The 15,720-nt window shown below is 42.7% G+C and overlaps 1 protein-coding gene across 4 annotated transcripts in view; it reads right to left on the bottom strand.

The window, feature by feature from the left end:
* Positions 1 to 15,720, bottom strand: part of znf609 (zinc finger protein 609) — a 201,922-nt gene that overhangs the window by 11,882 nt on the left and 174,320 nt on the right. For 3 of the 4 annotated variants that reach the window (XM_033015015.1, XM_033015017.1, XM_033015016.1), the window contains exons 6-9: positions 11,667 to 11,810; positions 6,793 to 7,174; positions 6,073 to 6,248; positions 979 to 1,138 (exon numbers count right to left, since the gene is read on the bottom strand). In XM_033015015.1, the coding sequence (XP_032870906.1) occupies positions 979 to 1,138; positions 6,073 to 6,248; positions 6,793 to 7,174; positions 11,667 to 11,810 (862 nt within the window). The remainder of the gene's footprint in view (positions 1 to 978; positions 1,139 to 6,072; positions 6,249 to 6,792; positions 7,175 to 11,666; positions 11,811 to 15,720) is intronic. The other variant, XM_033015018.1, reaches the window with a different exon arrangement.

Raw genomic sequence — 15,720 nt, 5'->3', positions numbered from 1 at the left:
TAGGGCATTACATGGACCAGGACTTTAACTTTAGACTTTAGAGATATAATGCGAAACAGGCCCTTCGGCCCACCAAGTCCACGCCAACCAGTGACCATCCCATGCACTAGCACTATCCTACACACAAGGGACAATTTACAAGCCTTTTTTTAACCAAAGCTAATCAACCTACAAACCAACAATTAACCTACAAACATCTTTGGAGTGCGGGGGAGAAACTGGAGCACCCGGAGAAAACCCACAGATCACAAAACGTACAAACTCCAATCAGACAGCACCCATAGTCAGGATTGAACCCGGGTCTCTGGTGCTGTAAGGCAGCAAGTCTACTGCTGTGCCACTAGGGTGTGTTAGGAAGGATCTTGTGAAATATGTTACGCAACACGCTCAATGACAATGTGTCAGGACATTGTTGCACAGATGGAGCTTGGAATGCAGCAGAGGAGTAGGTCCTGCCATCACCTCCCTCCTAAAGTGGATGTCCCTCGAGGCACTCTGCCCGGGCACCCGGAGACTGGAACACAGACACTGGATTAAAATAACGCTACACTTCATGTGCCACGGATTATAATACTGTGTTATTTAGGGGTCTCACCTAATTGCGAATGGCTGGGATAATAAGTTATGCCAAATTATGTAAATGAACAACTAGTGACATATGTAAGAACATTTTAAATAATTTAACATCTTTTAAATTGTAAAACATCACAAAGGAGAAAATATTCCACAGACTGCACGACAGCAAAGTATAATGAGATTATGCAATTGTGCTGTAATTTGGCATAATTATCGCATCCTTCCTTCAGGGAGTGCAGCTCAAGGTTTGCACCATGTATCCTCAGCTGACACAAAGTGGGAAGTGCAACAAAGTTGCTCACTCCACAGACCTGCTTCAGATGCAGCACCCCACATGTACGCACAACTACTGAAATTGAATCATTTTATTGTAAATGCAAACGTGTCTTCTCCTTGACCTACCTGTTGCATATGGGAGGTCATATTGGCCTGGAAGCAATGGGTACCCCATTCCAAGATGATGATGCGAGGCGATCTGTCGCTGGGATGGGGAAGAACGGGGCCGTTCCTTGTCGATGTCTCGATCCCCTCGCTCCCTTTCATGAGGCGGCTTCTCACTCGTCTGTAATTGAAAGAGAAACAGTACTCCTTAGTATCGCACACAAATTAGCCAAGGTTTAGTACCTATGCCTCAAATTGACTCGTCTGGCATTAAACTTGAGATTAGTCAATCCAGTGCAGTACTGAGGGAGTGCTGCACCATCAGAGGTGTTGCCTTTTGTAGAGTCAGAGGAATACAATATGGAAACAGGTCCTTCGGCCCAACTTGTCCATGCAGACCAAAATGCCCATCTAAGCTCGTCCCATTTGCCCTCATTAGGCCCCTATCCCTATAAACCTTTCCTATGCATATCCATCATCATTTCCGCTGGCTGCAATGGGATTGCACCTGCAGCCACACCGTCCCCTCCCCACCCCTTCACCTTCCACCGGGACCACTCTCTCCATGATTCCCGAGTCTACTTGTCTCTCCCCACCCTGGCCCCACTCCCAGGCACTTCCACCTGCAACCGTAGGAGGTTCAAGTCTTGCTACTTCACCTCCTTCCTGGTGAGGCGAAATATTGAAAAATAAGTGCAGGAGTAGGCCATTCAGCCCTTCGAGCCAGCACCGCCATTCAATAGGATCATGGCTAATCAATACCCCATTCCTGCTTTTTCCCCATATCCCTTGATACCTTTAGCCCTAAGAGCTAAATGTAACTCTCTCTTGAATACATCCAGTGAATTGGCTTCCAGTCTTCTGTGGCAGAGAATTCCACAGATTCGCAACTCTCCAGGTGAAAAAATGTTTCCTCATCTCAGTCCTAAATGGCCTACCCCTTATTCTTAAACTGTGACCCCTGGTTCTGGACTCCCCCATCATCGGGAACATTTTTCCTGCATGTACAATCCTTTAAGAATTTTATATGATTCTATAACATCCCTCTCATCCTTCTAAATTCCAGTGAATACAAACCCAGTCGACCCATCCTTTCATCATATGTTAGTCCCGCCATATCGTGAATTCACCTGGTGAACCTACGCTGCACTCCCTCAATAGCAATAACAATAATGTCCTTCCTCAGATTAGGAGACCAAAACTGCACACAATACTCCAGGTGCAGTCTTACCAGTGTTCTGTACAACTGCAGTAGCCCTGCTCCTTTGAAAACTCCTTGCTCCTAAACTCAAATCCTCTTGCAATGAAGGCCAACATGCCATTAGCTTTGCCTGCTTACTTTCAGTGACTGATGTACAAGCACACCCAGGTCTCATTGCACCTCCCCTTTTCCTAACCTGACACCATTCAGATAATAATCTGACTTCCTGTTCTTGCCACCAAAGTGAATAACCTCACATTTATGCACATTATACTGCATCTGCCATGCATCTGCCCACTCAGCCAACCTATCCAAGTCATCCTGCAGCCTCATAGCATCCTCCTCGCAGCTCACACTTCCACCCAGCTTTGTGTCATCCGCAAACTTGGAGATGTCAGATTGAAAATCACTTGTCTCAATCGTTAATATATATTGTAAATAACTGGGGTCCCAGCACCGAGCCTTGCGGCACCCCACTAGTCACTGCCTGCCATCCTGCAGATTCACTGGGGCCCAGCTACCTGTCAACGAAAGCACAAAAGATTTTTTGAAGCTCTTTGGAAGTGGAGCAGGAGGTTCGCTGTGTATCCTGCCGAATAAACTGGCTGACACGTCAATCATCTCAGCTGCTGCCTTTGAATTCCTGCTGTTTTCAAATAAACAACCACACTTGGCAACATGTGAACAGTGAGCACACTTCACAATTAATTAGTTGGGAAGCTAATTGAAGGACATGGTCGGGCACTGAAGTCACGTATTTTCCACTCTGCATGGTAATAAGCGTGTGCATCGTACCAACCGCCCACAGACTGAACTCCAAGTGAGGTTCCACAGCCATCACCTCTATATCTGGAAGGGGCAGCTTGGAGTGTTCAACACACCACACAGTTGCAGAGCATCAAATAGCTCTTCTAATTTGCATTTAGAAGTATATTTTACAGATCATTTTATCAGTCCCCTCCCAGCTGTGCTGTCGTATGACCAGATATGCTACAAAAGCCTACTTTCACCTCTGCCTCATTAGAGCAAGAAATATATTGACTCCATTTATTGGGGGTGCTGCGAACAATTTTAATAGTAGACGATTAACTATCACAGGCAAAATTACTTCAGTTACTGGGAGCCTGAAATAAAGTGCTGCAAATAATCAGCAGGTTATACAGCACTTTGGGAGAGGAAAGCAGAGTTTATATTTCATGGTGACCACCTTTGCAAGGTTTGATTGAAAATCGTCAACCTGATATGATTACTGTTTCTTCCTCCTGAAACATTACCTGACCTGCTGCACATTTTGGTTTTTATTATAAAAGCAAACTATATTTAGCTATATGATCTTATTTCCAACCAGCTAATAAGTGGTTCCCTAGTATGATTACAGAACAGGCCGACACAACCCAAACACATTCCTCCTTGAATCATTATAGCTGGCAGGCGAGTGTGCTGTGTTTCCTAAAGATCGTGGCTCAAAGATATTTAGTTTTTAGTTTAGAGATACAGTGCGGAAACAGGCCCTTCGGCCCACCGAGTCTGCGATGACCAGCGATCCCTGCACATTAACACTATCCTACACGCACTGGGAACTATTTTACACTTATACCAAGCCGATTAACCTACAAACCTGCACATCTTTGGAATGTGGGAGGAAACCGAATGTCTCATGCAGATCACGGGGAGAATGTACAAACTCCGTACAGACGGCACCCTTAAACAGGATCGAACTCGGGTCTCCAGCGCGGCAAATGCTGTAAGGCAGCAACTCCACCGCTGTGCCACCCCACTATTCCTCATTTTAAACTTCTGTCCTTCAAAACCACTGAAGACAATTTCCATTTACTTCAATTGGAAATTAGTTTTGAATCCATGTGCATAGATGAGTTAAAAGCGTGTCTATGCTGGATTCAAACAGATTCCCAAGATGAGCGGCATTTGTGTACAAATGGTAGAGCTGTTACCTCACAACACCAAGGTGATCTCAGCTCTGTTTTGTATGACTCACATTATAACATTATAAAGGTACACACTCCCACATCATGGGGCACACATTCTTCTCCTCACACCCCTGGCATTAGCCAAAAACATTGCCTTTCTCATATCTGCTGCTTGATCAAATTCCAAACCAGTGACCATATGGTCTCATAGTACGAGGGCTGAACTAATGACAGTTTGTGAACAACGGCAAGGCTAGGATTTTGGCTTTATCAATTCTACATTCTGCAGATTTCACGTCAGCAGATAATGCATCTTATTCTAACACTTTGGAGGTTGATAATTTGAGCATGAGTCAACACATTTACACCAAAAAGCCTCATTACTGAGGCAGTGAGGCAGATGGGCTTCCTATCAGAGCCTGGAGCAAGATGTCACCAGTCACATTAGTAAATAAAATGGGTAAAAAATGTGCATGGTTTAAAATTCCGCCAACATTGAGCAGATTCTGAAAAAAACACAACATTTGAGAGGTTAACGATAAAACTGAAAGCTGAATAGGATTTTGAAAAACAAATAAATATTTATTGGATAAGATTCTCCAAGGCTGTGGGTAAAGTGTTACATTGGCGTGATCAAAGAATATGAACCAAAGAGCACACATCTATACGTCACCAGTGTGAGTATGGTGGGTGGAGAAGACAGCGTAGGGTATGAGGACAGCAATGGAGGGTGAGGGGGTGAAATCTGATTATTGTATTCGAAATAGGGAAGGACTTTAGAGGTGACAGAGGCAAGCAAGGGTTTAGAGATGAGAAAGGAATCGGGTGACAGGCTCGTTCTTGCACTTAGTCCCGAGGATGAGAGAAATGTTGGAAGAGTTTTCAGAACTCAAGTGGCATGGTGACAGCGGTAGAGATGCTGCCTTGCCGAACCAGAGACCCGGGTTCGACCCTGACTACAGGTGGTGTCTGTACGGAGTTTGCATGTTCTCCTTGTGACCTCATGGGTTTTCTCTGGATGTCCCGGTTTCTTCCCACTCTAAAGACGTACAGGTTTGTAGGTTAATTGGCTTCTGTAAATTGTCCCTTGCGTGTAGGATAGTGTTAGTGTATGGGTTGATCGCTAGTTTGTGCGGACTCAGTGGGCGAAGGGCCTGTTTACTGCACTGTATCTCTAAAGCTTGAATCAATTTTGTGCTGTTTTAGAGAGGATGAAGGTTGCTGACTGCTAAAGTGGGAGGCATCAGAAGACGCTAATTTTTTTTTTGAAGCATTTAAAAAAATGAAGGAGCTGTGTGAGCGGGATTTAAGATTGATAAAAAGCTGTTCAAGGGTAAGGGATGACAAACAGCAGTTAGCAGCACTAAATAAAGAAACCATTTTCAGAGCTGAGAGGAGCAGAGGGAACATAATGCCGCAAACAGCCACTATGAAAGCAATGAAGGAGCTTGATGAATGTTAGCGGAATCGACAGCAGTGGAGTTGATCAGATCGCATGACTGAAGGTCATTGATTATACTCAAGCAATAGGGATAACAGAAAAGGATTCTGTGTAGGTGAGAACTGCAGATGCTGGTTTAAATCGAAGGTGGATACAAAATGCTGGAGTAACTCAGCGGGGCAGGCAGCATCTCTGGAGAGAAGGAATGAGTGACTTTTCGGATCGAGACCCTTCTTTACACTGAAGACATAATGACTGAAGACAGACTGAGGAAGGGTCTCGACCCAAAATGTCACCCATTCCTTCTCTTCAGAGATGCTGCCTGTCCAGCTGAGTTACTCCAGCATTTTGTATCTACCTTCAAAAAGGATTCTGTGATGAGCCATCAATTATACTTGTAAGTAATCCTGCTAACTTCTGCAGAAGTGCACGTCGCCATTTCCAGTCAAAGCTTAGGAGGGAGTCACCTCATCCAGCGTAGAGCATGGAACTGAATGACGGATGCGTTACAAGGATTATATTCTCCACAGACCTGGCACACTTACCGTGGGTGATCTACTCTTGTACTGACTGGCATGTTGCTGCAAGATATCTAGGGCCATGGATTCAGAGCTTGACTTGCTGCCCACACCAGGACTCCCATGAGCTCGTTCATTGTCATCGTGTCCCGGAACCTTACTTGCATAAGGTGAGAAAGAGAATCCCGATGACAGGTATGATCCTGAAGAACAAATGGTGGCCCAAGTCAATCGTAAACAAAGCACAGTTTTGAATGTAAATGAGCAGACCTTTAAAGTTCACAATGGTTAGTTAACCTGGGCAGTTTCACTGTTCACAGCAGACCAGCAGTACCATTTACTCACACTAACTAAAGCACTTTCCCTTCAAGGGAGTTTCATTGAAATATTTTGACTGAGTTTCTTTATTCATCTTTTAGAAACACAACTGGCTGCATTTAAGTCTTGTCGTGTCAGTGGCGTATCCTGCAATGATCCTGCGATGAGGAACAGCCTGGACAAAGAAACAATGCACATACTTGGCCTGACGATGAGGCTTATTTTCTAAATTGTTTTCTCATTCAATCTCATTAACTCATGAAATAGCTTTCATCACCCATTGACTTGAACATTGTCAAATAAAACTACAAACCGCGCTACTGTTTGGATAAGTGATGATCGAGCGATCTCTTATCCTCGATTTTAATGATGTGTTGCGATGATGGTTCTCCCCAATACCTGACGTGATAAATGAGCTCATGAGCGTACCTGGATAATTCTGCATCATCACTGGCGTCACCCCTCGGAATCCTGGATGGGGGGCTTCGTACGGCTTTCCGTAAGGGTAGCCATGAACGTACGGCATGTAAGATGGGTGCTGGACCATCGAGGAGGACACAGGGATGTGAAGTCCTGATCTGGGATCTTTTCCAACTGATCGACATTCTTCCATTGACGTTGAGCGGGACTCCAAGCACATGTTGTCCTTGCTTTCCTCTTTAACTGCTATCTCTTTGCTTCTTATTCGCGATGAGCCCTCGTCTTTAAATTTCCGTTCTCGCTCTGCTTCTTTCCACCGCTCCTCTTCTGCCTTTTGCTGCTCGGAGTATTTGTTTGGATACACGTACGACCACAACCTGCTTTCAGATTCCTGTAAAGTACAATCCTGGGTCACTCACTTCAGTAAACCAACAACTGCAAACAGACATGAGCTTACTATCCAGAACCAAATTATACCAAGAGAAGGATATAAAAAACCCTGGGATTTCTGAAGTATATATTGGCATGAGGAAAATCTATAAAAACATCCTCTAAGAAAATGCAACTTGACAAAATCCATTACGATATAGGAGAGTTTAAACAGAACTGCTGATGTGTTAACCCAAGTCCATTGATCTATTCAGGATAACATTATAATTGGGCAGTTTTATTTACTTCAGGCTAGTCAGATGAAACTTGTAAAATTAATAAAGATTCGACTGTTTGGAAAAGGAAATTATTCACTTTGCTGAGCTACATCAGTACATCCACATCAAGCTCACCTCAGTAATCCTCTACAAAGTGAGCGCCCTGAATGACATTGCACAGTAACCCCATGGGCCAAGGAAGGCTGCAGGAGACATGTGACAAGCGGGGTTAGCGGGTGGTGAGCAGTGGGCATGAAATTCTTATGCCAGAATTTCTCTGACAGACTTGTCGAGTGGCAAAATGGTATGGAGAAAGGCTGGGTAAACCAGTATATCCAAAGAGCATTGTAGTCAATTAACTTTCTTTGGAGTGCAGTTACTGTTTTAATGCAGGAAACATTGGAATTCCTTCCTCTGAGCATTGGTTCCCAACTTATCTGGATGGACAGGTGGGAGGAGATGCATTTGGGCAAGTCAATTAGGAATAGGATATTTTGTACAGTAAATGGGATCTGTTGATGAAAGGAGGGACCTTGTAGTTCCTTCAGAATTCCTTCAAAGTGCCAACACAGGCAAAGTGGGTGTTGACAAAGGCACCTGATATGTTTGCTTCACAAGTTGGGGCATGGGATACAAATGTTGAGAGCTTGTGTTACAACTTTACAACACACTAGTTAAACATACTTGGAGAATTGTGTGCAGTACTGATTGCCACAATAGAGATGGATATGACTGCACTGGAGAGAGTGCAGAGGATGTTGCCTGGATTGGAACCTGCAGTATGGGGGAGAGAGTGGTGGACAGCTGGATGTGAAGGAGGGTAAGCAGTGACCTGAGAGAGGCATCGAACATTTATAAGCGGCATAGGTAGAATAGACAGTATAGTTTACCTATGAGGGCACAGGTTTAAAGTGAAAGGGAGGAGTTTTAAAGGGGATCTGACAAGATTTTTAAAACATATATAGAGAATTGATGACTTTGGGACGGCTACCAGAAGAGTTGGTGGAGTTGGATACAATCACTATGTTTAAGAGGCTTTTAGACAGGCAGTTGAATAGCAAGGAGTAGGATATTTACTATTCTTACGTATCCTACAAATCTAGGGATAAGTGCTGAGGGCAATGCGATCAGTATGGATGTGGTGGGCCGAATGGCCTGGTTCTGTGCTGTATGTCTCTACGAAAGTTCACACTTGGTAAAATATCCATATTTGTCTCCTATCATTTTGGGCCACTCCTTCTAGGTAGCTGGTATTCCCAGGGTAAGTGGTGTGCTTGAGTACATTTATTTAATAATTTTTAATATTTTTGGCGAACTTTCTAACTAAATTACTTCAATATTATTGACTCCCTGTAGTTATTTGTGCTCCACCCCCTCCAGGAAGCCATGCATCTCTCCTCACTGAGGTGGTGAGGCGGGAGAGGAGAACTGAACTAATGTAATGGCCCTGTGGATAGGTGAGCTGCGAGTCAAGTAAAGTCAGGCTTCGGAGTTGGAATGTAACATTCTGACATTTCAGGAAACTGTATACTTTGGGAAAGGATTGAGGGGATCTTGTTCTGTGGAGTAATCACTCCATGAGGTAGCGTGATTCATGCTGGGAGCGGGTGCAGAGGCTGCTGTAATTGAGCGTGATGGGGAACAGCTGCCCCCTCGACTGTTCCCTTGTGTCGTCCACAACAAGCGGGGCCTGGGCACTGTAATAAACTGTTGGAGTTCACTGGCTCCACAGCTGCTTCCTGTACAGGACTGGGGGCTGAGATGCATCCCGAGGGCGACTGGCTCACTGATGGAGGGGAGAGGTGTTCCTGAGAGAATTTCATGACAACTCACTGCAGAATATCTCTGGTATTCTCAACCTGTGAGGCGGGGGGGGGGGGGTTGGGAACTGCAGCCCTGCAGGAAGCTAAACCACTCTCACCCGTAATATGAGGAAGAGGAAACTTGTGTAACACACAAACCAGTGAGCTGACTGACTGTTTTATGGAATCGATACAGATTATATTAATTCTGAATGCAGCTCAACTGTTAATTCTACTCTTGAGGGCTATTCAGGAGATTGTAATGACCCTGATACTAGTCATTATGTTGTCAGTGATATCTGATTCTTAATCCTGGCCAAGAATTAAAGATAGATTACGTCTATTTTCAAACAAACTTTCAAGTTTCCATCGAATGGTTATTGCCTCTCCTCAATATATATCTCTCAGAGTAAACAGGCCTTTTGGCCCCACTTGTCCATCCTAACCAAGATGCCCCATCTACACTAGTCCCACATGCCCGCATTTGGCCCATATCCCTCCAACCGTAACTCTATCCATGTTCTCGTTCAAATATCTTTTAAATGTTGTTATAGTACCTGCCTCAACTACCTCCTCTAGCAGTTTGTTCCATATACCTACCACCCCTTGCCCCTCAGGTTCCTACTAAATCTTTCCTCTCTCACGTTAAGCCTATGTCCTCTGTTTCTCAATTCCCTTACTCAGGGTAGAAGACTGTACATTCACCTGATCAATTCCCCTACATGATCTTATCCACTCCCACTGTGGAATCAGAATGACATTCAGTTCCCCGACTTTGACAACGCTTTTCTCAGGATGTGTGACATGAGTGGATATTGCTCTCCTCTCTCTAAGGACACAGGTTACCTGTTGGCCTGTCAAGTGCATATCGATTCCGAGTCTCATACCTTCTCTCCTTACCTTCCTATAGCCCTGCAACCTACTTTCTTGTTTACATGCCATCAAAATCCCTCAGCACCCATATCTGCAGTTATTGCTGCAACACTACTGTCCCCTCCGCTTGCTAGCTTTAAGGTGAGAGGTGGAAGGTTGAACAGAAATGTGTGGGACTATTTTTGTTTAAACACACAGAATGGTGGGTACGTGGAACATGCTGCAAGCGGTGGTAGTGAAAACAGATTGAATACAGGCATTTGAGAAGCTTTTAGATAGGCACATGGATGTGAAGGGAATGGAGAGGTATGGATCACTTACAGGCTGAAATTAGGCATCATGTTCGGCATGGACATTGTAAACAGTTCCTGTTCTGCACTGTTTTATGGTGTGAAGAACCTGACTTCACACCAACTGGGCACCCAATGTAACGGATTTCATGCCCGCGATATTATTTATAATGAGATCTTAGGAGCACTAAACCTAACTGTAGCACTGCGTCCCAATATCCCAGCTGTAGACAGCATAGTCTGGAGTTCAATCTGTGACCAACCCGTTCTACAAGGATCAGTTGAACTCCCGCTGCAACATATAATTGAAGAATAAAAGAATGTTTTCCAAAACTATTATTTAAAACAAGATAAATCATTCTCAAACAGTTAAAAGCATATTTTCAGTAATAAACAGTGCCTATCATCTTGTGCCTCAGAAACCATTTATCTGAAATTCTCCATCCGTTTGTTGTGTGACAAATAATTACATTTGAAGCAGTAGTGGTGCACAATTATTGGAATTAAACATGCTTTATTCATTATGATTCCAGGTAAATATGTCAATTACTTGGAATAATATTGCTCTATTTATTACATGAATCATGTGTTAAATCAAACCTGGATTCTATGCACCAGAGCAGGATTGGAATTGAAAGATGTTGGATCAGTTTAATTGTGTGTCATCGACTGAAGTGAATGATGATGCAATAAATTCCAATTTGCATTTAAGGTCATCAAAACTAACCTGGATTTCCAGTAATGATGAAGAGTGCCATCGTATCAGTATTCTCTATACAAGGTCATTCTCAATATTGCTTCAGTTTAGGACACGACCAGAAAATGCAGAACTAATTTTCCAAATTCTTCCTAATAGAATAAATTCAATTTCCCCATTACATAAATATGTATAAAATGCTTTTGCTTTCTGTATGGTCCCTGCCTTTGAGTGTTTCCAGGTGTAAGTGGTATTGTTGCTGGCTGTTTCACAGGCTCCTGCAGTGCGGTTTTTTATACAGAAAGCAAATATTTGATTTTACTGCAGTTTGTCAGTGACTGCCCTGAAATTAATGCTTCTTTTGTACAAACACCTCCATGCCACAATGAAGACAAGAATAAAGTGAAAATTCAATTATGTAGAATTCCCAATGCACCAGGAAACCCAACACCAAGATACACATGGCTCTGCGGGTGTGCTGACAAGGGCGCTGTTCACCGCACAGAGCATTATATGCAACTAACACAAAATGCTATAGGATTTCCCGTATGGGCTGCAGAGAGCGGCCTCTCACCTCTCTCCAGGAATGAATTAGCTGGCATCTTGATAATCCCCTTAGTGATGAAGAATTAAAGTCAGTGCCATGCCTCGGCACAAGGTGTAATGAACTGCAGTACTGTGTAAGTGAGCTAGGATCGGGTTCTATCTCTGTAGTTTGCTATAAATACAAAAAAAGATAGATTACACGCCACAGGTGCAGCAGGCAGGACTGTGCAAACCGAGATCATCTGTATACAATATGGGCCATCTTTAGTCTTCACTGAAGTCTTGACATTGAGGGCATTTCCATGTCAGGGCGCACCAACACCACATTTTCCTCTCCATTACACACACACCAAAATTCTTACTTTCTGCAGATGCAATCAAGGAGGGGGTTGGTGTAAGGGGAAAGCCTTTTTTTTAAATGCAGCATCTTATATGATGGGCCAATATAATAGTGCTTTACAGTCTTTTGTTGTTTTGGATCCAATTAAGGCTGCAATATAGGAATTGGACCATCCAATTTGTGATCACATGATGTTTACAGGAACATTGCTTAACAAATACTACACGTAACTTCAACTTAACATTTAATTTAACAACCATGGTGAAAGTATACCAACCTCGCAGTAATATGCACATGCATTTGATGTGCCAAAAGTGCATTTGGCACAACAACTGCTTAAAGCAAGCAAGCTCAATAGCCAGCTAAAATACACAAGTTAGTCACCAAGACAAACTCATGGGGGATAAAACAGCCAAAGCATTAGTTAAAGGTGACCACAGTCAAATCGTTCCATCTGCAGCTCGAACGTTGATTATTACATTTTCTTCCTCGCCACTAAACTCGTCCCATCAGTTAAGGAACAACGACAATTCAATTAGAGATTCAAAGAATTATGTATGTGTCTCAGGTCCTGACATAATGAACTGCATTTGAACACAGTTCAGTGACAACACGTTGAGCTCTAACCCAAGCCTGTGCACTCGGGATCCACACTAAAGCATCTTTAATGTAGGCTGATGCTCCAGTTCACAACTGAAGGAAATCTATGACTAATGGAGTGTCATCGTCCAGGTCAGATACTTTATATAATACTCTTGGGTAAGTATATCAACTTCCACATTCACTACTTTGAACAAAGTAGTTCTCCCTCAATATCCTGGCTGGTATTTATCCTTTAATCAAAGTCTCTCTGAGGTGTTTGTCACAGGGCTGTTTTGTGACCATTAGTGCAGGTCAACAATGACCATTTCCAACATTACAACAGTGACTGCACCTCATAGATCATTGGCTGGAAAGTGACTTGGGGTACCTTGAGGCTGTGATAGAAACCACAATACAATATTTTCAACTTTAAAAGAGAGGAAGTTAGATATCCAAGACATCTTTATTTATATCTCTCATAAGGCAGAACAGGACGCAAGGGTGAACTGGGAGCAAAAAGGAAATTCACAATCCAAACTGAATCATTGCACCAGTAGATTGCCAGGGAAAATGTCTTTAAATTTACATCCCTAAACAATGCAGAAACATAGGACCACGAGAAGAACATTCAGTTCTTCTATCTTGCTTGATCTACTAACTAAATCATGGCTGATCAATACCAGTTCTATTTACTCATCTTGGGCAAGAATATTAGGATATGGAGTTTAAAATGGGCACATGGATATGAAGGGATGGAGGGGTACGGATCACGTGCAGGCAGAGGAGGAGTTTATCTTAGGTTCATGTTCGACACGGATATTGTTGGCTGAAGGGCCCGTTCCTATGCTGTACTGTTCGATGTCCACTTACTTCCCTGTACTTCAGGCTACAATGGATAATTTAGTCCAAAATAGGTGGTCTTCATTTGAGATTAAGTCTATCGAAACTTGATTATAGAATCACTGTGATACTGTAGAATGAGCCACTTCTGTGCTCCTAATCCTAATCATTGAAAAAGTTGGCAGCCCCATTATAATTGTATGTCCACATGAACGGTTTATGTGCTTTCCCTCCTCAAGTAATTATTTTTACTACAAAACAATGCATTTTAGACGATGTTAATGAAATGGGAAAGAGGCAGACAGAAGGCATCCTTGACACTGCAGTTTCTGTTTAGCATCTGTGTTTCTCTTTATCGGCTGTTAGTCATGGCGATGTGAAACTTGGCCTGGGACAGATAGAAACCCCATGAATTCTAACATCATAGCGTCATAGTCTTACAGGGTGGAAACAGGTCCTTCAGTCCAACGTGCCCACACCAGCCAACATGCCCCATCTACACAACTCCCACCTGCCTGCATTTGGTCCATATCCCTCTAAACCTACCCAATCCCATCCATGTACCCTGTCTAAATGTTTCTTAAACAATAAAGATAAGTAAATTTTACCATGAAAGTATAAAGAACAAAGAAATCACACTCAAACACAAATTCAAACAAGTTACAGGATCCATATTACAAGCAAAAAAAAATCTAAAATTAGGTAATATAAGTAACTGTGAAATAAAAATCATGGTAGTCTAAGATTGAGGTGAACATTTATTTTTGCTTTTGCAATGTTGTCGTTGTCCTGCATCCAAAGATGCTTCACACCTTGATGTGATGGGAAGATTACCCAGTGTCATCTCACCTCATCATTTTATTTACCTGAGCGCCAGTTATGGTGACGACCTGGCACTCGTGGGTGATATAACGGAGCCAGAGCAGCAATGAACCCCGTCTCATCCGATCCCCACACTCACTAACTTGGGCCGGAAGTCACTGGCTGATAAGTGAATACTGACTGATTTTTTCCCCTCTCCTTCCAATAAAGAGGCTGCATCCTTCCACATGTAATATCAGTGAAATGAGCAATTAGTCCTCTGGGTTTCTCAAATCACAAAATGTCTTTAAAAAATAAGGTTTTCTTCTGATTTTTTAAGCCCCTTGAGGTGCTCAGTCAGATATGGAAATACTAGGCTATGAACATTATGTGTGTGCTCCTTGTCTAATTATAACACATTTTGGTCACAATTTAATATTAGAATTGGAATGAGGCCAATTGGTGAACTTTACTCACAATGAACAATGAATAATGTCACCAGATAACTAGTTAAAATATTGCACACGGTTTTTAACTCCAGTCGGTATGTGTTCAAACAATTGTCAAAGGAATTTGGAGGATTTGGCCAAAGTACATCACAAGTAAAACACTGGATAGTGACTTTGACACTAGGGACTGTGCAACATCTGGTGGCATATACTCTCTCCGTTGAAAGGTTAGGCAAGCAGAAGTTGTGTGCTCTCTCAAAATTTAAAGACATTAAGCTGAAGCCTTAAGCGAGTTAATTAAATATAAATTGCTTGGAAGCAGCTCAGTGTTGTAAAATCAGTCATGGCATATCAGGCTAACCTCTGATCAAGTGGTTTCAATGATGCCAGTGCACTCCACAAATGGAGTGTTGGAATGAGAGACATTCAAAACTGTGCAACTCTGACTCGAAGAGTAGGGTTGGCTGTTCGCACCTTGATCAACTTCTTCAACAAAGGACAATAACTTCATATAAACTTGATTTCAAGTCTCAATGTCACCCAGGCTTACAAATTGGTTATTTTAATTGGAATATTGATTTTAGAGTTTTCTTCAAACCATGACACACATGGTGTTCAACATCCAAAAATGTGTAAGAACTTCACTTTTCCAAACAAGCCAAACAAAATTAGAGTGATTTTTACAATTCACACTCACGTCTGCATCCTGACCAATAACTATGTGTTCATGAGGAAAGGTTTTCAGATTAGAGGCTGATTATTCAATGTTATGATAAAGAACTATTGGATCACAACTACTTACGTAGATAGCACTTCTCCCCCTTTGCAATCCTTAACAGTTAAATGGAACAAGTGAATTGTTATGTTATTGAAGAGCTCTTTTTCCTGAGTTGTTGGCTGTGGCCTCGGGCTTAACACTGTAGTGCGTATAATTAAAGGAATGCCACATTGTTAAACAGGATGTTTTTCCAAACGAGAGTGTAAACTGCCCCAGGTGAGTGTATAAACAATATATGCATCCTTCCAAAAGCAGGGAGGTTCTCTATGTCTTGGTCAACATTGAATTCCCC

This window comes from Amblyraja radiata, chromosome X (assembly GCF_010909765.2).
Source record: "Amblyraja radiata isolate CabotCenter1 chromosome X, sAmbRad1.1.pri, whole genome shotgun sequence".
NCBI lineage: Eukaryota > Metazoa > Chordata > Chondrichthyes > Rajiformes > Rajidae > Amblyraja > Amblyraja radiata.
This window is presented reverse-complemented; position numbering and strand designations above follow the sequence as displayed.